This window comes from Hesperophylax consimilis, chromosome 13 (assembly GCF_061612785.1).
Source record: "Hesperophylax consimilis isolate HC1 chromosome 13, BYU_Hcon_1.0, whole genome shotgun sequence".
Lineage (NCBI taxonomy): Eukaryota > Metazoa > Arthropoda > Insecta > Trichoptera > Limnephilidae > Hesperophylax > Hesperophylax consimilis.
This window is the reverse complement of record NC_142848.1, coordinates 33,087,491-33,109,792: the sequence shown is the minus strand read 5'-3', so window position 1 is coordinate 33,109,792 and position 22,302 is coordinate 33,087,491. Positions and strand designations below refer to the sequence as shown.

General features: G+C 35.9%; 2 protein-coding genes across 2 annotated transcripts in view; one reads left to right on the top strand and one right to left on the bottom strand.

Annotated features, from left to right (window-relative positions):
• The window catches only part of Src42A (Tyrosine-protein kinase Src42A), a 201,029-nt gene extending 191,448 nt beyond the window's left edge, over positions 1-9,581 (bottom strand). The window contains exon 1 of the mRNA XM_089639036.1: positions 9,009-9,581. Coding sequence (XP_089495162.1) covers positions 9,009-9,370 — 362 coding nt within the window. The 5' untranslated portion in view covers positions 9,371-9,581. The remainder of the gene's footprint in view (positions 1-9,008) is intronic.
• Positions 9,582-10,800: 1,219 nt separating this feature from the next.
• The window catches only part of LOC149418841 (WD repeat-containing protein CG11141), a 42,993-nt gene continuing 31,491 nt past the window's right edge, over positions 10,801-22,302 (top strand). The window contains exons 1-3 of the mRNA XM_089639034.1: positions 10,801-11,109; positions 11,196-11,359; positions 18,478-18,601. Coding sequence (XP_089495160.1) covers positions 10,885-11,109; positions 11,196-11,359; positions 18,478-18,601 — 513 coding nt within the window. The 5' untranslated portion in view covers positions 10,801-10,884. The remainder of the gene's footprint in view (positions 11,110-11,195; positions 11,360-18,477; positions 18,602-22,302) is intronic.

Sequence of the window (22,302 nt, the reverse complement as noted above, 5' to 3'; positions counted from 1 at the left end):
CTGTGTTTGATATCAGTATATTTTCTATTTCAGATCTCCCTATATTAAGTATCCAGCTTTTTATTTGAGATTTAAATGTTAAAATGTTGAGGTTTTTGAGTGAGAGTGGTATTTTACTGTAGAGTTTAATACTATGATGTAAGAAGCTTTTTGCCCAAAAGTTGTATTAGTAGTTATTTGTTGGATAAGTTTTTGACCATGAGCTTAAATAATAATTAAATATTATGTATTGTTATAACTATAACTGATTGAAGAACAGGACACGACAAGGTGGTGAGGGGCACGAAGCGTCGAATTTGGAGAACGGTTGTTATAATGGCTCTTCACACTAACGGCCAACTGTTTGTATGTAGAACTAACTGAAGTCCTTGGTGTTGCCCGGGCAACAAGTTTTTCTTTCGAAATCCGATGCAGACAATAATGTTCCTCGTATTTTTGAACGTTCTTGAATTTTTTTGTAAAATTCTAGTTTAAGGGGTGGGAAAAGGAGACGACGGCATAGAGCTATACAATTAGAGGCGCAATTGCGTACTAATTATCTCGTCGGAACGTGTTCAAACATAAAACTGTTGGAGGTAAAAAAGTAAAAACTATTTTCTTCATTTCATGTCTCATATAAATATAATACATCAATGGATAGGGGCGGTTTGTCGAAATCTCCGTGTAGACAGTCATCTTTATCTGTGCAAATTTTTATCAATCCCGGAATAAAACTGTAGATTTGTTTATACAAACAAACCCACACCGTGACACTCTTTTTTATATGAATATAGAAGAACAGAAGATTTCGAATTCTGAGATTAATCGAAGATTTAAATCTAAGCCATAAAATAAAAAAAAAAAAAAAAAAATAACTGCTATTCTGCTACCCTCGCCCTATATCCATGTTTAAAATTAGCTGAATACTTAATTCTACGTGTACATACGCGAGCAGAACTGCCGAGCTGAACCTCAACTTATGGTAAAGGAACGAAACAACCGTAAATTGCGCGAAATGCCGCTTGCAGTTGCTTCATATATAAATGTATAAGTACCATTATGCTACGTATAAACAGGACAAATATTCCGCGAGCCGAGCACCACATACGGCGCCAAACGCCGCTTGTGGATGCTCTGTTACTTTGCCGTAATTCGTGGCTCGCGGAAATTTTGTCCTGTTTATCCGTAGCATTATAAACCCAAGACTCTGGGATAGACAGAAACTTGGACCTTTGTCAGACTGGTAGTAAAAATACACTAGACGTCTTTTTTTGACAATGAAAAACATAAAAAACTTCGGCTACGATTTGAATGAGGCGTTATTTCAAAGACGTATAGAACATCAAAATGAATGAGTAACACCAACATATTCGCAGTGTGGGCAAGTGAAATGAACATTATGAAATTATTTTGGTGTAACCTTTAAGTACCTACGTATATTATGATACACTGGGCAAAATTTACAGCTGCATTACTTGCAACACTTTTAACAAAAACAAGTCAATTGGAAAGGAACCTTTTTTACATGTGATTACTGCACAAGAGTAAAAAAACAGTAAAATATGCCCGGAGCCAGTGGGACTAATACAACGCTAATTTGGGGCATGTTGTGATGCTGAAAGAAGTGGGAAGGAGATGAAAAATAAGAAGTATCTGGCTATTCAGATCTAGGTCACTAAACAAGACTAATGCTATTATTGTGATTTGTTTTTGGGTTATTATGCCATGTTGCGCTTCCTCCTTCTGTAGTCAACGTTTCTGACAGCGTTAAAGTGTCCATCATCAGGGCAGATGTGTAGATTGTGGTAAGTGTGTGTTTATGTTTGTAAAAGTGATACCGCGGTATAAGCAAGCGTCAATCCTCTTACGGCCGATATTTCAGTATAAATTATATATATTTTTTACAACAAATATACAAATTATTTTTTCCATTCTACAGTGATTATTAGCAATAGAATTATTAGTAAAATGAATGTGGTTTTCGGCGTATATTCGTTGTTTGACGGCTACACCAAAACCAAACGCCGAAAACCACATTAATTAATTAATTATTTAAACTTTCGCTAAAGAAGGAGGAAGCGCCACGCGGCATAACAACATTAAAAAAATCACGATAATATTTTGCCAGTGAAAATCTCAAATAACATACGACTAATGCCATTTCGAGCAACGTATTTTAAATTATGGTGTGTGGTTTCCACGTTTCAGTTTATCCGCAGATCCGGTAAAACTCAAATATCTTGGACACATAACGAAGAGCAAACAATGCAGGATAATCCAACTGATCATTCAGTGGAAGACGATGCAGAGAAGACTTCGAAACCTACGGAAATTTTACAACTGCAGTTCCACTGTGTAGATACGCACACTGCAACATGTAGGGCGAAAATTGCCATAATGGTGGTAGGTGGCTACCCATCATCAGAAGAAGAAGAAGCAAAACTCAATAGAATCGTGAGAACAAAAATAAATAAAAACATAGCAATCCTGTGTACCTACCTGGTACGGTAATCACTGTACAGGTAAAACTATGAAGTTAAGCCAAAGTGATTATGGTTGCATTAATTAATGTGCTGTAGGTTCCTACTCCACACGAACAACAGTAGAATACAATTCAATGTAAATAGGTATAGTACGTAAATAGCCATACTATTGGTGCACATAATTATTGGTAGAGCGTACAACGCTTTGGCGGAACGGGTAGGCTGTACGTCTAGTGGAACGATCCATACGAGATTGGCCTTTCAGAGAAAGGAAATGACCCCACGAATCACGGCTATGGGCGATTTTTCCGAGAACATCAAACATAACAAAGATTACTTTTTTATAGATCTCAAATCTTAGTTCTTTAAATACTAATTTACATTCGCCCAAATACCTGATACTGAACACCTTAATTCAGGCCCATCTCGAGGAGAGCTGGATTTTCGATTTTTTAGGCGATTTATAACTTAAATCTTTGTTTGAATCGTAGATTTCGTAAAAAAATGGTAGCTAATGGGCCGTTAACTTCCGGAATTCCTAGATGCGAATAGCATTTTAGGTTAATGTAATTATGTACGAGTATATATTGATACAAAACTTTTTTTACACGAGCTGTACCCCGCCATGCGTTGCTGTGTCTCAGTCTGTCTGTGGAGATAGAGAAACAATAGAGTGTGTTGCTTTTACGTCCAACAGAAGCATGTTTGTCCAACAGATGGCGCTGTTTTTCAAAAAAATAATGTTTTTACTTGCCACATGCGACATCCATATAGTATAGAATGCAACGCTATGTCAAAATTTGAAAGAAATCGACGAAAAACTTTCGGAGATTTAAGATTTTTAACAAACATTTACCTTTTAATTTATATAGATAGATTTAAGGCCAAAATACCAAACCAAATTGAATTACAAAATCAAAAGTTGTGGCAAATACGTAGTAATGCTTATATTATAAAATATACACATAAAAATGGCAAAGTTGCGAAATGCTAAAATCGTTAAAATCTAATTATCTAACGGTCTATATTTCAAAAATGAAAAAAAAAAAATAACCTACCTACTAAAATAAAGTCTACCGTTCCTCTTGCAAAAAAATTTAATGCAATAAAAAATCTCAAATAATTATCATATTGTATAACAATTATCATCATTGTGCTATATATGTAAACAAAACTGCAGTAATGAGAGTTAAATCGCTGGTCTAATTTTCAGTAATTAGGTATATTGGTTTTTAGCAGGGGGCTCATCTAACAGATTCTGTGTCGATGGCAAAAAGTGAATTTATCATAAAGTCGGCGCGCGGCCTTCGCAATATTTATATTCTCCAAATTAACAGATTCGTGTCGGAATTATAAATTGTAATTAATTTAGTTTCCTACAAGTTTCACTTGCGGGACCGCCGAACATTCCACGCTGAACATTACTCGACGTTTCATTCGATTCGAGGCAAAAAAGGTAAACATCTCCCACCATTCACCACTAGTAAATATTACTGCAGCTGCTATGAATTAATTTGATTACCGCCCTAAATTAATATATTATAAGACAAAACACTTGGCAATTAATCGAGGTATTGTATTCCATTCCCACGTCACAGATATCGCAAAAAGAATGGCAGCACAGGAATGGGCAGGCCACGATGTAAGGAAAAAGCATTGTTGTTGCAACAAATGGTAGGCAATGTTCTAAGGGATGCCGCACATTTGTTAAAAACTGTCCGCACCATAGACATATGAATATTAGTAGACCTGCCCTAAGTGATTAAAAGCGTATTATCCCCACTCCCCATACCGGTTCCATTGGAGCCGGCTGGGCTCGCGTATGGCCTCAAGTGAAATTTGAAAACGTGACGTCATCATTCTTGTGCGAACTATGGTCGAGGCATCATCGGTTCATTTTACGAAATAACACGGCAAAATGTTGACTTGTGATATGAAAACTTGTAAAAATAGATGTGAAAAAGAGAATAAACCCAATTGTCGTATTACATTCCATAAGTAAGCATTATTTTACTTTATTTTAAGCTTATTCACACCGTATTATATGGATCAGTTTTAGAAACATATACTATCACATCACAATGTAGCGATTCTCAAGTGTGCTCATCGTTGTTTACTGGGGTAAGTAAATTATGAAACATTTGTAAAAGTGTCTTAACTAAATACTCTGAAACTAACTACGACTCTGCAAACAGAAGAAATTTACTTTGCCGAATTTGGACTTCGCAAATTAGTTCATAACGTGACGAGTAATTTGCGCTCCCATGTAAAAATGTCTATTCATTCAAAAGCAGATTTTACTTTTAAGAACTAAATGGTGATATTATAATGCGAGATGCCTATTTACTGTCAGATTGATTTATTGACGAATCACAGTCAGCTTAACCCCCTTCGTTCTTCAACGGTTGATTTTACCCCTCGCCATTATCTTCTCGTCTATTAATTCCTATGTCTGTGGTCCGCACACATGTTTTCATCTTCCGAAAACTTCCGCAAAAAAAGGAATGTCACCAATGCTTCGCTATTGTTAATGTCTTTCTCGGGCGTCTCCGACTTCTATTATTCATTACTGTATACCAAAATGTTACTGTTAAAAAACTACATCACATGGACTTTAATTCTACTCCATATATCATTCAGGTGCAGATATGTTGCGTTAAGTATTCCTCTGGCGTCCCCGACTTCTTCTACCATTCAAATCAGTCTCTAAAAACTCCTGGCACTAATAAGAACAAACTTTGAAATTTTCAGCGATATCGATCGACTACTTTTCGAGTTTTGCGGGCGCAAACATACGCAGGCTGAATTTTTATATATTATAAAGATATCGTATATATCTCTAAATAGTATAAAATAAAGTCACTATCCGCATCTGTCTGTTTGTGCGTTTAGTTCTTCTAAACTACGCTACGGATTTTGATAGGGTTTTCACTATCATTTAGAGAATTTCTTGCGGAAGGTTTACATATTCAATACATGTATATTATATTTATAAAAAGTAGAGAAAAGTCGATGTTTTATAATCAAGTCGTAAAAATATATTTTCGGGCACTTCATATTGTTAACGCTGACTAAACCTTATGAGATACATCAAAATAATGTACTACGGAATTGTAAATCTTAAAAAGGCCAACAGAAAAGTCCGCGATGGTATATGTCTATATCCTAAGGATAACCCCCAGCAATGCCAGGTACCTACATGTCAGCTAGTTTATATTATAAAATGTAATTTATTATTTCATGGTACATTCACATGATTACTTCATTTTATCTACGCATGAATGTGCGTATTTGCGCACTAGCCGCTTTCTTTCTCTAATATCTTGCACAGATAAGTTGATGTGCCGCACACACAATGAAAAAATTAGAGGGAATGTTGATCGTAGGTGGTAAAAGAATGTCGACTACACCAGTTTTCATTATGTAACATCTGTGCTTAACCAAATTACTGCAGATCTGATGCCGTAATTTGATAGCATCCATTATGACCTCCGCCAACTCTAATCCATCTTACGAAGAAGGAAAATGTGCAATAACCTACTACACTGGACACCAGAAATAAAAGGGCCACCACGAAGACTGTAGCAGAGTACAGAGAGTCGATTTAGAAGGATGCGGAGGAAAGGACCAAAACAGGAAGAAATCCTATATGTCCTCGGCAATGGATGTAGCAAGGCAAGGCTAAAGAAGATAGACATTTTTGTAGGTTATTTCAATTTTTAAAGCAAAGTAACTATCGTTATTTAAATGCTAAGTGCCACTAGGAAGCCAGAGGCATAATAGAAGGCGGTCGGTGTCGGTAGTCAATAACCAGCATTGTTGCGTATGTCCACCATAACACTGCAGGGGATAATAACGCTTATTGTGGTTTCACATTAGCATAAAACTTCCATGAAAAAATGCATGATTACGATTTGAAATAAATCCGGCTCAGGTGTGTGTGTTTTTTGACATAGATTCTTGCAAATTGTCTATTAGGCTATTTATTTAAACCAGTTCAGCGCCGGGAACCTTTCAAATAATAATGTATTCCGGATATAGAATTCACGTTGATTCAACTGAGAGACTATTCTATGCCTGGACAGGCAGGGGCCGCAGAACAAATCATGGAATTATGTAGCTATATAAATTATTTTTAAATGTCGACACACCCACTTGTAATGTCGACGGCCGAATTACAAGTAGAATCTCGACATATTTGCAACGCCCCAACACATATAGGATGCAGGTAATATTAGAAAAAACGATACTATATAAAAACAGTTCTACAATAATTGGATCTTTGATAAAAATAAAAGTTTTTAATTTTTCAGTTTTGGAATAATCTCGTACCTACTCGAAATTTTAAATATTTATAATATGTATAATGTATTAGGTATACACTGTAGTGTTGTGATTGAGATTTGGAACGATGGATTGGAACATTTACAATTTGGGGGGCGGGTATGGGTACCACCGACCCGGGAACCATTCATTGGATAACCAACACCTCTGCCATAGGTCACCCCAAGTGGTTCGGTTCGCTACGTTTGGTGACTTAACAGGAGTACCCGGGTTCATAGGGTGGCGATTGTCTAGGTATAGGTCTTGGCGGCGGATGGGTCTGTCCACCTACTGTGTGGCGATCCGGATTTGAAGAGATTGAGGGAGATTTTACCTCTCCAGCAGGACTCTCTCGACCCATCGCCTTGCACCGCAGTGGGGGAGATGAATTACAACGTCCGTCACTAATGGACACACAAACCCCCTTCACAACCCTTAAAACTTCCTCCCAACCCCTCATACCATTTTCTTTCCTAGATCTCCCAGGGGGTAATTATTTTTCTCAGGGCCTCCTTTGTGGAGTTAATGTAAAAAATTACGATTGTGATAAACGAAAACCTAATTCTTCTTGTTTTCATTAGTTTCCTCCTACTATAAGGCATGTTTCAGGCAGTCTTTCTCGAAGAAAAACTAGCAATCCGAAGATGGAAGAGACGTTTAGAATCAGAAAAGTTGGACAAACACTAACGACCAATAACATCGTAATAGTATAAAGGCCCTGTGTGATTGGCATCGAGATTCTTCTTGTAGTTCGGACCGCTTTTCATTGATACGTGAGTTTATTACAAATGACTTGGATTCAATAAAAACCCAACCATGCCTCTGAGAGTGACGTCACATAATACATAGGGGTACAATATTATCTATAAAGCTGATAATCTAAAGTACTGGAGTACTGGAGCAGCAAAACTCTCGAACGGTGAGGTCTGGCGTCATAAAAAATACAACACAGCTTTTCGTGTGTGGAATTTCTAGGTCAACGCAACTATTTTCAGCACGCAGCACCTTTTATAATTATATGATCCATGGTAGGTACTTCGAAGTTTTCATTTTAATGTCTATGAACAAAAAACAAGTTCTGACAGCAATTTTTTCGATGTGTTGAAATCTCGTGCGAAACTAGTATTACCTCCAACCTCCCTATAGCAATTTAAAATTCAGAGCACACGAGGTAGGGTAAAGTAAGTAAGAGCTTAAGGTAAAGTTGTGATTTAGAAAATATAATTTAAATATTTAAAAAATTAGGTGAGTATAAATAAAAAAAAAACATATTAGATCATTCATTTGGCTATGGTTTATGATAGTTGTATTTATCCCGTGGCCTTCAGAAATATCTATTGCTGAGCATAATACGATAGCCAATTAAGTAAAACCATATTTAGTGACATGAACCTTGTGTGATATTTGATAATATCATTTATTAGGTAACTATTTGTATTATTATGAAATAATTTTAGTGATACATTTTCATTTTTCCAATGAATGGTTAACAACAGAAAAATGTAAAACACCACATTAAAACGTCGGCTAAAATACATGGCGTTTGCTAATTAGAAAGTGAAATATGTATTGTTATTATTGAAGTTTATTAATGTCTAATTATTAACTTTCACAATTCACACAACAGTTCTGTTAATGAATGCAGACGTAAAAACGTCTGTTCCCTTGCCTGTCAAAATACCATTTTTATTGACAAAACGAAACAGTACAATTACATATTACAAAATAATGTACATCACCTATTATTTATCATAACTAAATATTATTTGTAATTTAGAGATAAAAAAAACTCGTGCATGTTGTATATTGTAATAATATATTATTACTATTACACACCGATAGCAAATAGATAAAGAATGTCATCATGGTCGACATTTCGGCGTCTGAACTAAATAAACCAAACACCGAAACTACAATTGAGATTTCTCAATATAGTAGTAATTCTTGTAATTGATTCGACAGTATTTACTAGCATTATGTAGAGATTCCAGGAATGTGTGAGTAACCTTATATAGGCCGTTTTTATGTGTCTAGTAAAGCCAGACATTACTAAGCAAGTGAAAGGATGTTACCATTATTCATGGGAAGAACAGACCTGTCACTGTGAAAAACATCAATGTTTCTCGAGAAAAGAGACCGTGTACATGTTTATGACTAGGAAAACAATCAATGTGAGAGATCAATGCGTTTAAGATAGTAAGTAATACGTAAAAAAGGACTCACGGCTCAGCTTCAATGGACTGCAATCGAGCTACATAGTTGGAAGGAATATAGCCTTCCTGCTTGGTTTTCTTGCTGCGGGCGAGCCACCAGTCGCCCTGTGTGTCGTTGAGGATCTCCAGATGCTCTCCTTTGCGGAAGCTCAGGTCTTCATCCGTCCGGGCGTCATAGTCGTACAGGGCCACGAAGATTCGGTTAGGCACATCAGCCTCCGAAGCCCCCTGGCTCACACCCGCCCTCACGGGGTCCGGGGGCGGCGTGGGCACGGGCGTGTGTTGGAAGGACGGCGCTTCCTCCAGAGGGTTCACTCGCTCGTTATTATCATTACCCTCCTTCTTTGCGGGACTACTAAAACAATTTCCCATTTTGAGCAAATTAGGTGAGGCCGTCCGACACAGACTAAAGCACTTTTGTTTATATATTCACATACGACACCGCAAACTTGAATATTAACACGCCGTTTTTCATTGTCTTACAAACATTTTGGTTGAGAAATTATCATTAAAAGAATGAATTAAAGTAAACAAACATGAAAATATTGCGATAAAATAACACAAGTGGCAGCCATATCCAGAACTGCCCAAGTCAGTATTGCCATAACAAAAATACCAAAACAACTTTCATTGACAGATTTTTAATCCAGCTAGTACCTACCTTCGAGCGCACACTGGGAGCTACACTGTTATGTTGCCAGCTTCTACGGAAAAGTATTTTAATTCCTTTTGGCATGATTTTCCTCGTGGACAAAATCGAGTTTTTCCTTCGAATTTTAAGTCTCTCGTACACGCTGGGCCAATGTTGGTATTAACCCGCGAACGCGAGTATGAGTTGGGGCCAAGATTTTTTGATGTGTGCACGAAAAACCGACAATAATCGGGTTGTACACGTTGGGCCAGCACATTGGCAAAAATTCATGTGTAATTATTATAATTTTTAATTATGACGAATTATTATAATCAAATGAACAGCACGAAAATGACCCATCTACTGAGATATTGCGAGATATTTATTGACTTCGGTTTGAAGGGAAAATGCTGTACATTTTAGTTTTAATGATCAATTATTTCAGTGGTCATGTTTTTGAAGGGACAAACTATTGCCATCATTATGTCGTTTGGACACCTCTTTTCCAAAGCATGTGTTAATCCGGATTTCCAACTTGTTACTCAAATAAAACTAAATGAAAATCAACGATATTTGATCATTCACTGTAAACAACAAAAAAATTAAACGGTAAAAGAAGTCGGAGATGTTCGAGGATGATATGGCATGATCAAGTGAACCGAATATTTGACTCCGGAAAAAACAACAGAAGGGTATGTATGAGACCATGCATATATGATGAAGCGAAAAGTGTGTGCCAAAACCAAGTTCTTTGGCGGTCTATCCCATCTATCCTCTCTGCCTACCCCTACTGAAATGAGTAGTGATTAGTTAGTAAATTAAATTTAAAAAATGCAATAAACAAAAAAATATTATTTCTGGTCTTCACCCTTCAAAAGTGTCCTAGGCCATTATTTCAAATTATGGAGAGAAGGGAGGTAAATTTTATAAATTTTGTTGAAAATGGCAAATTTCAAAATTATATGGAAGATTGGAATCGAATTTAGACTTGGATTAGATGAGATGTTGAATTATTGTGAAAAATATTGTTATGCATTTTTGTTACCACTAATTCTTTGTGTTTTTCATTGGGATTTTCAGTTCGGTTCGTGATAATAAACGAATAACAATTACTTTTGGTCGAATCCATAGACAAGTTAGGCCCGAAACAAAAACGTCAAGGTTTGTTTTTATTCGACTTCTTCGACGTGCAATGTCGAAAGTAACATTCCGTAAAATGTGATTTAAATATTATTAAATAAAGTACATTAATAAAATGGAAGTACCAATCAGTGAGGATGAAGGCGTTCTAACAGAATGGGCGCCTTATACAAATTTGATCAATCAGATTCCATTGAAAATTCTATCGGGATTATTCACTCATGATCTTAGCCTGACATGTATCGACGCAACTAATGAATATTTAGCTTTGGGGACCAATACTGGATTAGTTTTCTGGTATTGCAGACAAAAGGGGGACCTACAGAGGCTTCGATGTGAGGTCAGCTTTTCCGTCAAACTAATCATCATTCCTAAATACGTTTTGTTCCAATTTTCATTAAAATCATCATTTATGAATAATTTCAGGTCTCCAACAGCGCAATTACATTTGTGAAGATAGTGTCCACTGTAGACTTTATGGTTGCTGCTGGAAATAAAATCGGACAAGTTACGGTTTTTGAAATTCCCAAAACTCACCCAGATTCTTTGCCAGAATCTTTGAAACCCAAAGTAGTCCGGAAAGTTGAAAGGTAAGTCACCAGAGTATTGGTAAATATACAGAAAATAGGGACACGGTTAATAGGCACTTTTAAAAAAAAAAACACCGTGTATCAGTTAGATAACAATGAGTTAAGTATTTCAGTTTCCGAAAATGGAAAATATTGGATTTTAGTAGCTATTTTGTGAAAAAAACGAATAATTTGACATCTTTTCTTCACGACATGTTTTGACACAGTTGTTTTTTTTTTAAATTTATTTAATTAAACCTAAACTGATTATATAAGATGTTGCTATTTTTGGGTCATAGATTCTATTTAATTTAAATAAGAGAAAAAAATACCTAACCTTAAAACTTTGGTATCAATAACAATGGCCACCAAGTATCAGTTTAAATTTTAACAAAATAACTATTAAAATGCATTATTTTCCATTTCTGGAAACTGAAATACTTACTTCTCACTATTAATGGTAATTTTTGGATAGGGCCTGACACGCTTATTATGAATATTTTTTAGAAAAAAACTTTATATTCGCCTTAATTACTATAAAAGAAAACTTTTTGCATTTCGGGCGGCGGAAAATTATGAATTTAAATTTTCAATTGCGTTAACCAAAATTCACTTCGCGAATCGATGCGGCGGCAATCAGCTGCCATTAGGTACATCACTGTTATGTTGGTATCACTGATACATTGCGTAGATACGACTATGGCTAACTTCGTGGAATACAAATGGATTTGCGCGAATTTATGAAAACACAACAGAATTATAATGTTAACAAACTTTAATTTTTTTTAAATTGAGGGAGATACAGCCCTTTCTTTTGTATCACAAACCATGTTACACAAACCTAGCGTAGCCGGTAAACTACTTGAAAACTGGGATGTTTTTCTTGCCTTGACGCGAGCAGGCGTTATAAACGGGCACTTTCTTTTGTATCACAAACCATGTTACACAAACCTCGCGTAGCCGCTAAATTACTTGAAAACTGGGATGTTTTTCTTGCCTTGATGCGAGCAGGCGGTATAAAATTAAGCGCCTTTCATGTGTATCGCACGAAGATAGCAACGGTCGTATTTAGCTCTTGTTAATGCATCAGTGATACCAACATAGCAGTGCGTTCCTAATGGCGGCGCATTGTCGCCACATCGATTCGCGAAGTGAATTTTGGTTTTACGCAATTTAAAATCAAAATGCATAATTTTCTCCCGCCCGAAATGCAAAAAGTTTTCTTTTATAGTAATTAAGGCGAATATAAAGTTTTTTTCTAAAAAATATTCGTAATAAGCGTGTCAGGCCCTATCCAAAATTTACCCTATTAATTACTACACAGTATTTTAAAATTAAAATTTGCGTATTAAGCGTGTCCCTCTTTTCTTTATATTTATCGTAAATATTTATGTTGGTAAACAATTTACCTCGGGATGATGTCAAAAGATGCATGATAATTCCATTCTCATTCAATCAAAGTTAAAAATTTAGCTTATAAAATGATCCATTTGCTGCTATTTTTGTATTTAGTGACACTTACATAAGTTTTGTTTCAATGTAAGTATGCATAAATTACTTAATTAAGGCGATGCACTACGTCGTGTAATATTTTAAATCGAGCCGCTATCAATAACATCCCTTATGTAGATGGCGATAAGGTTTAAATTCCCGCTTAACACCATCCGCCTGTTTTGATTTATGCAAGAAAAAAACATGGCCAAAAAGTGACTTTTATTTTATTTTGTGGATGTTCAGGCATAAATATTTAATTTTTTTCTGATCATTTTATAAATAACTTAATTTGCCACATTATATAATAAAATCATAACCGAAAATGGGTTCGTAAGTAGGAGATTTTGAACTTTAAAGCAGTTTTCATAGGCCTTATACATATTTTTTTCTGGGCTTATAAAAAGACTTATCTAAAAAATACTAGATTATTTCGAACGCCAAGATGTATTCTACTCGCAGTATTTAATTAAAGCATCTGAAACATTTCTAGGCGACCAAATTTTCAAACCAAAAACACATGATTTTGCATTACTACGTAGTGCATCGCCTTGACCCAAAATAAGAACTTAATACTTATTTTGTGCATGTAAATAAATGTTTCTTGTAGTAATTGTTGAAAAAAATTGTACTTTCCATAATCTGTGCCTAAAAGTGGAGCGGTTAGGGAAATAATTACCAAAGTAAATACCAAATTATTTTTTTCTTTTCTTCACAAGACTTCTGGACATGGACCTCCCTCAATTTCTGTTGATGATTATTGAAAACTATCATCTCTTTGATGTCAGCAGTTCGATTACACTCAGCAAAAAATAAGGCGAGAGGCCATGTTGTTTGTTTCATCTTTTTCAATTGTTGAATGAGATTAGTAGTAGCGCCCTTCGTGGCAGCAGGACGCGTCCTAACGCTTCCTCCAACCGCTTTGTGTTTTTTTAGTATTTTCAAGGGAAATGAGGCAACATCCCTTTGAAATTATTTTTAAAATCAATCCATCAACATTTGAACTTAAATAAAAATAAACTTAATAATTATTAGAACTTTATAATATGTGATTTGAGTGCAGTGTTTTAAAGTGAATATTCTGAAATTTGCTCAAAAATATCGGACTTTCGAAACGAACGGCGACCGGTAAATGCACTCCAGATGTTATCAATAAAATTCTCGGAAACTGGGCAAGCTTGGACACTGGCAAGTTTTTTTACTAAGCCCAGGGCAATTTATTACCCAACCGTCGCTTTTTATTGCGGACAGAATGCACCACTTCAACAATTACCAGGAACAGGATTACATGGAGATAAATGATGGACTTGCCAAACGTCACAGCGGTGCTGCCAGGGTCTCTTATCTATGTGAGGTGTCAGCGCTTTATTAGCAGCAGATACATACATACCTGGACGCTGTTGTTGGACGCGGTGGACTCTCTTACTGCAGCAGCTGGTCCAGTTCCTTCACCACTTAGGATTCTTGCTGCAGAGTCTCCATCTTCTATCTTCGTAGAACGTCACAGCGGTGCTGCCAAGGTCTGGTATCTGTGAGAGGATAGTGTGTCAGCGCTTTATTAGCAGCAGACACATACCTGGACGGATGACGAACCTCGTGCTGGCACTGTTGGCGGACGCGGTGGACTCTTTCGCTGCAGCAGCTGGACCAGTTTCTTCACCACCTGGGATTCTTGCTGCAGAGTCTCCATCTTCTATCTTCGTGTCACCTGTTCCTTTACTTCATTTTACTTAACTTAACTTCACTCTATTTTTGTAATATTTATATTTTCTGTAATACCTGCATCAACTGTAAAGCGCCCCTGAGGTGATATCTCACAAAAGCGGCGCTATACAAATTATCCAATAATAAATAAATAAATAAATAAGGGCCAGTTGTTTTGGAAAAGTCATCACATCGTTAATCAACTCAATTTTCCATAAATTGGGTTGTTTCATCGTCCATCAAGAGAAAATTCAACGAAATATTCATGAAAATGTGATCACCCAAAATCGGCCGGTTAACGATTGGCGATAATCCATTTTTTTTAAGAATGAAGAATGCGCAAACGTCACAATTGCGATCCGACAGATTGTATGTACTACAATGTACCGATTACTGGTGATAAGGACCTGACTATTTTGGGAAATAACGCAAAGAAAACCCAACGATTAAAATTTATGAAGTTAACGGTTTTGTGGGAAGAAGTTTAGATACCTTTTCTACACATAATATTGTCGATATTCGTTTTTGTATCGTTGGTTTCAGTGATTGAAAATGATGAAAAAACTGGTAAAAACATTGAAAAAGTACAAGTTTCTTTCGCTTGTCGAACAATTTTCGATAATTTAACAAACTTTCTTCATGACATTTTCCATCAAATGAGCCAGATACTTGAGTCGGGCTTTGTCAAGAGTCGGAATAACAGAATTGTACGAGACGATGTATGAGTATGAATGAGGCAAGGAGCCAAGACCGACTTGTTTGGCAGTCCGTCCTCTCTGCCTACTCCTGCGGAACGACGGGATGGTTTTATACTATAAAAACAATCCATAAAATGTCTTCCAACGATATTTTAGTAAAACGTTTGTGGGCTAGTCTGCCTAATAAATATTTAAATACATATTATATAGTGTCCAAGGGATGTTCAGGATATACCCTACCTTTCTACATGATTTCCTACACTGGCTTTGAGTCACAGAAAGAGTTCAGTTTATAAATACAGAATAAAGCACTGAACGGACTGGCACCATCATACTAAGCTGATATCTGCACGAGGGACAATCGTACCGCTAAGGTCGGCCAAGTCTGGCCTTTGAACAGACTAGTTAAACCCTCACGTATGAATGTTGCATAGTTTGGGACGTTGCATAATTGGCACAAACCTGTAACTGGCATTAAAATTTTTAGAAGACAGTTATAAACAAATTTCTTTAACATCAGGTATAAAATATGTGTTGTGAAGCAATCTCAAAGCTTCATTACCTACTAGTCATGGCTGTATAAAATTTACAAATACATAATATTAATAATGAAATGGGGGCCTCAGCACGTGTTGAGCACCCAGTGAGGCTCACATAACCAAATCATACTTTATAAAAAAGTTATTCTGATGTATCAATAAAAAAATATATATTATAATAAAAAGCCTACAACTATAATAAAATATTTCAACTTTGTTTACATAAGAAATAAAATGAAACCATGTTATACAATTTTTATTTTTATATTTAATATTTGAAAAAAATATATTTTTACATAGATAAGTATACAGGATAAAAAAAGATATAAAACAATAGAAATTAAAGTAGCCTTTCCTCACCATAAAGAGACAATGCTCTTGTGTTTGGTGAGGGAATTCTAGTTCAATTATGTACATGTTAGTATTAAGGTAAATAATTTATAAAGAAACAACACAAGATTTAAACAATATTACTTCTAGATGTAAGTAGTAAACATATTTTGGACTTATAATAGTTAAAGGTAATTTTTTAATTTAAGGTGAAATTCCTGAATATTTTCGATATTTTTTAAATTTAATGGAAGGTTATTAAAATAAATTATGCCTAGATAAAGATAGGTATTTTGAATGAGCTTAGTGTTAAATTTTGGGATTTTAATAGTTTTCTGGTATCTTGCTGATGTATTGAATTGCAAGTTATGAGTATTTGACTGCATTTCTTTGTAAATTTGAAGTATTGAATATTTTTGATACATTTTGTCTACTGTGGGTACTTTGAAAATTGTAAAAAGAATTTCGGTAGAAAATTTTGATGGTTTTTTCAAAATTACTTTGATTACCAATCTTTGAACTACTTTAAGTGGGTTCAAAATTTTATTATATGTTCCTCCCCAACCAATAATACCATATTGTAATATAGATTGAACAATCGCATAGTACACTCTTTTTAGGTTTTCCAGTCTAAGAATATTTCTAAGTCTTATAAATATATAAATACATTTCCAAATCCGTTTGACGAGTTCACAAATTTCAAATGCTTATTTATTTATAGGGGTAAAACTTCCTCGTTGTAAATTATAAGTAACTGTTTCGTGATGCTGAATTGTTTTAACGCTTTTTCTGCTCCAACCAATAAGGAGGCTAGGATTTAAATTTTACTGGTTTGAATCTGCGCAGTGTTGCTTTGAGTTGAATCAAGCCGCCCGTGCCGTAGCGAAAACGTCATCTAATGACAGTTGACGAAAACACCGTACCGAGAAAACAACCGATGTGTCAATTCGAGTTTTAGCCGAAGTTATAATTAATTCAATCTTATACGAGTGCCTGTGAATTCCTCCACCATACGAGCGTTGCCAAAAGAACCATATCATCGAACATCACAACCAACTCTTCTGTAAGTCACATTTGCGAATACCTATCTTTTTGGTTCAGCGAACGGAGCGTTAATTTACATAGGCACATACCTGCCTAGATTATAACCACTATAATCTAACCCATCTGTCGATTATTGCACAGTAACATATGTACAATATGTTTTATATACAGTTGTATGTGGGCAGATTTGCCGCACCTAATCTACCATAATACATTAAGAGTGAATATCAAAATAATATACCACTTATATCAAATCAACAGTAAATAATACTACGGTTCTTGCTAACGTAAACCGTTTTGTTCATTTCCCTTGAACGTTTAATTGGAGAGTTAATTTGGACACATGGAGATAATTTGGTTTCTGCATAGGAACAGCCACCATCCAAAACACAGACATGTCATAATATAATAAACTCAGTTGCATTCCTCCAGTACATGATATATGTATTTCTTTTATCTCTTGGACTGCGATGACGCTAAAACAAGTATTAATGATATAATATACATGGTACATGATAAATAAAACAGACAAAATTAAGAATTATATCAGATAATAACAAGAAACTGACAGTATGGTGCTCTCAGTAAAGTTATTCACAGGGCGTTCATCATTAATAATGTTAGAGAAATTCAATAAAGCATTAGAAATATCAGGTATATATCAATTGTAACCAACCTCGCACAACGTTTTATCTACATGAACAGCGTTTAAATGTTTGACAGTCATATAGTTTGGTTTAACTATAGTTTCCCTGGGCATTATATTCATTTCCTATGTGTTTCCATGATTCTGGTGTCATTTGAGCACCATTTTTTCCTCAGTGGCTTTTAGGTTATGTTTATGAAGAACTTCCCATCCTGGAAAAAGATAGAATAAATCAGTAATACGATTGCATGTTACCATATTAACTTTACTAAATACGTAATTAACTGAATACGAATAAAAACTGTACTATTATTTATTCTGTAAAAACACGCTACGCACAATGTACGAGCAAAGAAATCTGACAGATGAAGGGCCTTTGCCTGCCCACATTCCATAGACAATTTGTAAGTGTTGCGGCCTAAAAACGAATTCTCTGAAATAATTGCCCAATATGTCGAGGAACACTGAAACAGACTATTCAAATATAATGGAAGCTTTTTTGTAGTTGAAACAACCCAATTTGTATTTGAATAAAATCGAAGTCAAGATTTTCTTACATTCGAATAGAACTTGGGAATCTGAACAATTGTTCAGTTTTTCCGAAACAACTGGCCCTAATTATTTTGAAAATAAAAACAGTGTTGAAATTCAAATAATATTAAAACAAATCTATGTTTGTTCTTTCAGATACACTGTGGGAGACCTCCACCAGGCAGAGATAACCTACATCGAATGGTCCAAAAACGGGATGAGACTATTTTCTGGAGACAAAAATGGCCTCGTAGTAATGACTGAAATAGATTTCTACATGGTATGTAATACAATATACTACTTGACACACTAAACTTTGCAGTCGGTAGTAGTGATGGGCACGATCGAAACATTTAGATGATTCAAATATTTTGATCTAACCAATTTAATCGCTCGGAGTTTAGGGGGGCAGTAGCTGCGGACAGAGGCTGCGTTTTTTTGTTTTTGGGGGGGAGGGTGTAGAAATATGGTACATTCGTTTGGCAACATTTCGGTAGGTAAGTACTTCAATCAATTTACAATAAATGGGCAAAACCAATGTTTTCATACTGGCAATGATGTTTTTATTGTTCACTCTTTATGCCCATTTTCTTTGACTACGAATTTGAATGCTTATACTTCCGTGAAGTTATTCTTCGATAGAAGAAATAATACAATATTTCATCTCCACGGACATAAAAACCTGGACACTAAACGAAAACCAAATATAAAGTTAATATATCGGGCTGTTTGGGTTTTCTTACAAAAATTACATACATAACCTTAAAATATGTCAACCCTGGATTCTTTAGGTTTTTCACAAAAAAGGCACCATAAAAATTATCAATTTATTTTTATTAATAACCTTCGTAACTTATTATAAGTCAGAATGCCATTTTTTATGGCGTCGTAAATCCCAACGTAAAAAAAATAGAATGAATTGTAGCATATTTGTAGCTTCTTCGGTTGCTAAATAATATCATTACTAAACAGCTAATATTACATATCTCTTCTTTCTTCTTCCTAGCACTATCCCAACTCATTGCCTAGGTAGGCTGTTGGGGTCGGCTCTTCTCGTTCTCAGGTTATAGCTTCTTCGGTTCTGAGTGTCGCTTTCATCTAGACCGTTTCTTTGTAGGATTTTGGAGCATTGGGTCATCCAGGAGTTCTTTGGTCTACCTCTGGATGACTGTTTTTGAAGCTCTATAGACATTGCCTGCTTCACAGTGTGGTCTGGTGGTCTCCGTCTTATGTGCCCATACCATCTTAACTGTCATTCCTCTAGCTTATGTCAGTGACACCCAGGCTACCACGAATGCGTGAGCTTTTAATTTTATCTTTTAATGATACTCCTGCCGTCCACCTAAGCATTCGCATTTCTGCTGATTCGAGTTGCCTAGAGTAGGAGTTGTACATAGTCCAACATTCGGAGCCATACATTATCGCGGGTCTAACAATAGTCTGGTATGTCTTTCCTTTAAGTTTTATTGGCATTTTCGTGTTGCACAAAATTCCTGTTACGGATCTAAATTTCATCCATCCCACTCCTATACTATGGTTGACATCCGCTGCACATCCTCCGTCTCTGTGGATGAGTGAGCCCAGATACTTAAATGAGTCACAGTTGGCTAATGTTACTCCATCCAATTGCATCGAAGGAGTTACAGCATTTGGGTCTTCAAATGGTAAATACAAATATTCCGTCTTTTTCCTGCTAACATATTACATATATAAACATATTACATAATATTACATATATAGCTAACATTACCAAACAATAATTACGTAATCCCAAATGCATATCAAATCATATTAGGTAGTACGTAACACAATGCACCCGCGGGAATAATATCTTGTTTGTCAAGCAATCCGAGTTCGAGATGTTTTTTATGTATCTCAGATTTGGGAATCGATTTGATATCGATGAATTCTGACCAATGACATGACTGATTTAATATCGATTAATTCTGAAAAATGACGTGACGGCTGTGGATTCAAATGATTTTTGACAGAATCCATTCCTTGTTCAATGACGTTTCAAAACGATTGTCTCGGACTGTGTGATGATTTTTGACAGATTCGATTGTCAGAATGTCCATGACAATGAATCGAAATATTTCGATTTTCAAAAAGATCTAGTAAATCATCAATGATTCATCGATTGTGCCCATCGCTAGTTGGTGACATTGCCAATGTAGATTTTGTAGACACAAAATGTCTATGGATTTGTAAAATAGTGTGAGTGGTAGATACTCTTGGTATCATCCTAATGAAAGACCAGGATCGAAACATTGCTTGAAATGGCTTTAGCCGTGTTTGAAGCCGTGAATAGCCACATGCTCCCATCCTTCCTCTCCCCCATCTCCGCGTAGCCTCACAACACAGATATTCGTATGTGAGTTAGTTCCTCCTTTGGCTTCCTGAAAAGTTAACAGTGTCAAGCAGTATTTGTTTTTATTCAGCTTGGAGCACAGCACTAACCACTTAATGGTTTTTGTAACGTATTGATGTTTACAGGATATAATACTGGGCCCTTAATCTCCAGTATTATAACGAGGATAGGGATTTGGTAATATATATTATTAATAGTCATAGATACTGATATACGGAGGTTGTTTAATCGGAATATAATAAACTGACAATAATAGTAACAAGTTGCCCTAAGGCCGTCTAGCGACAGAATGCGTTCCCGCTACCCGACGATGTAAACCAAGGCCTCTAGTAGCGTTCGGTTATCTTCGGTAGAACCCGAAGCTACCCGAGCGCAAACACCAAACACTACACCTTCCCTCCTTCAACTCTGAAGCCACTTACAAACCAACATAAATATTTTACATATATAAATCACAACATAGATATTCATTTTATATTACATTTGGTTTTAACAATGATTTTAAAAGATAGACAACTTAGAAATTTAAAATATTAAGCACAAAACACGATTAAATCAATTGTGCAGAGATCCACAGAGATTTCTAACAGAGCTGCGCTATGCAGTTATTACAACAATTGAAGTTATTACATTTGCTAACAAATAATCCTAAGACTAACAACCGCGGTGCTTGGGTCAAGTTGCCCCGTTTCCTCTGGAAGATGTGGGTGTCTCGCGTCTTGGCCGCAATCTCCCCGACCATGGTCTCTGTTGCCGGGCCTGTGTCTGCTCCGACACCACCTCCTCTGCCGCCAACCTGAAATCAGGAGGAAAACCAGTGAATCCACGCAACAAGGTTGAAGTCTCTAACTCATGAGGCTCATTCCTCGATATTTCAGACGCGGGATGCTGTGCACTATTGCCATCTTCCTTCCAGCTCACTGAAATTTCCCTCATTTGGTCGACATGTCTCTTCCATGTCACATCTGTGTTCCCTATCTTAATAATATAAACTTTCTTGCCTAGCTTTCTAGAGACTACTCCCTTAGCCCAAACTACTTTATTATCCTGACGATAATCTTTTGTTAAACACTTTTGTCCAACTTTAAAAACCCTGGTTTTAACCCCTTTGTAAAACTTAACCTGATCAGATTGAGCTTTAGAAATGTTAACGTTTGCTTGCTTGACTTTTTCCGAAAACTCATCACCATTTTTCACTGGAATTAAATTGTCGAAAGTAGAACGCAGCCTCCTTCCTAATAACAGTACCGCTGGTTCAATACCTGTCGAGCAATGCAAAGAATTTCTATAGTCCATTAAAAAAATTTAATATTCCCACTAAATTTTAACTTGACATTAAAATTTAGTGGGAATTTACCGTTTACTAACAGTTTCTTGAGGAACGTTTTCGAAGTTTTAACAGCGTTTTCCGCCAATCCGTTTGACTGGGGGTGTTTCACAGGAGAAGTCATAAGTTTAATATTGTTCTCCTTTAAGAACCCTCTAAATTCCTCACTTGTAAAAACTGAGCCATTGTCAGACACAATTAACTCAGGGTTGCCAAAATTAGAAAAAATTTTCCTCAATTCCAAAATCGTATGAGTTGAATCTGCCTTCTGTACTTCAATACA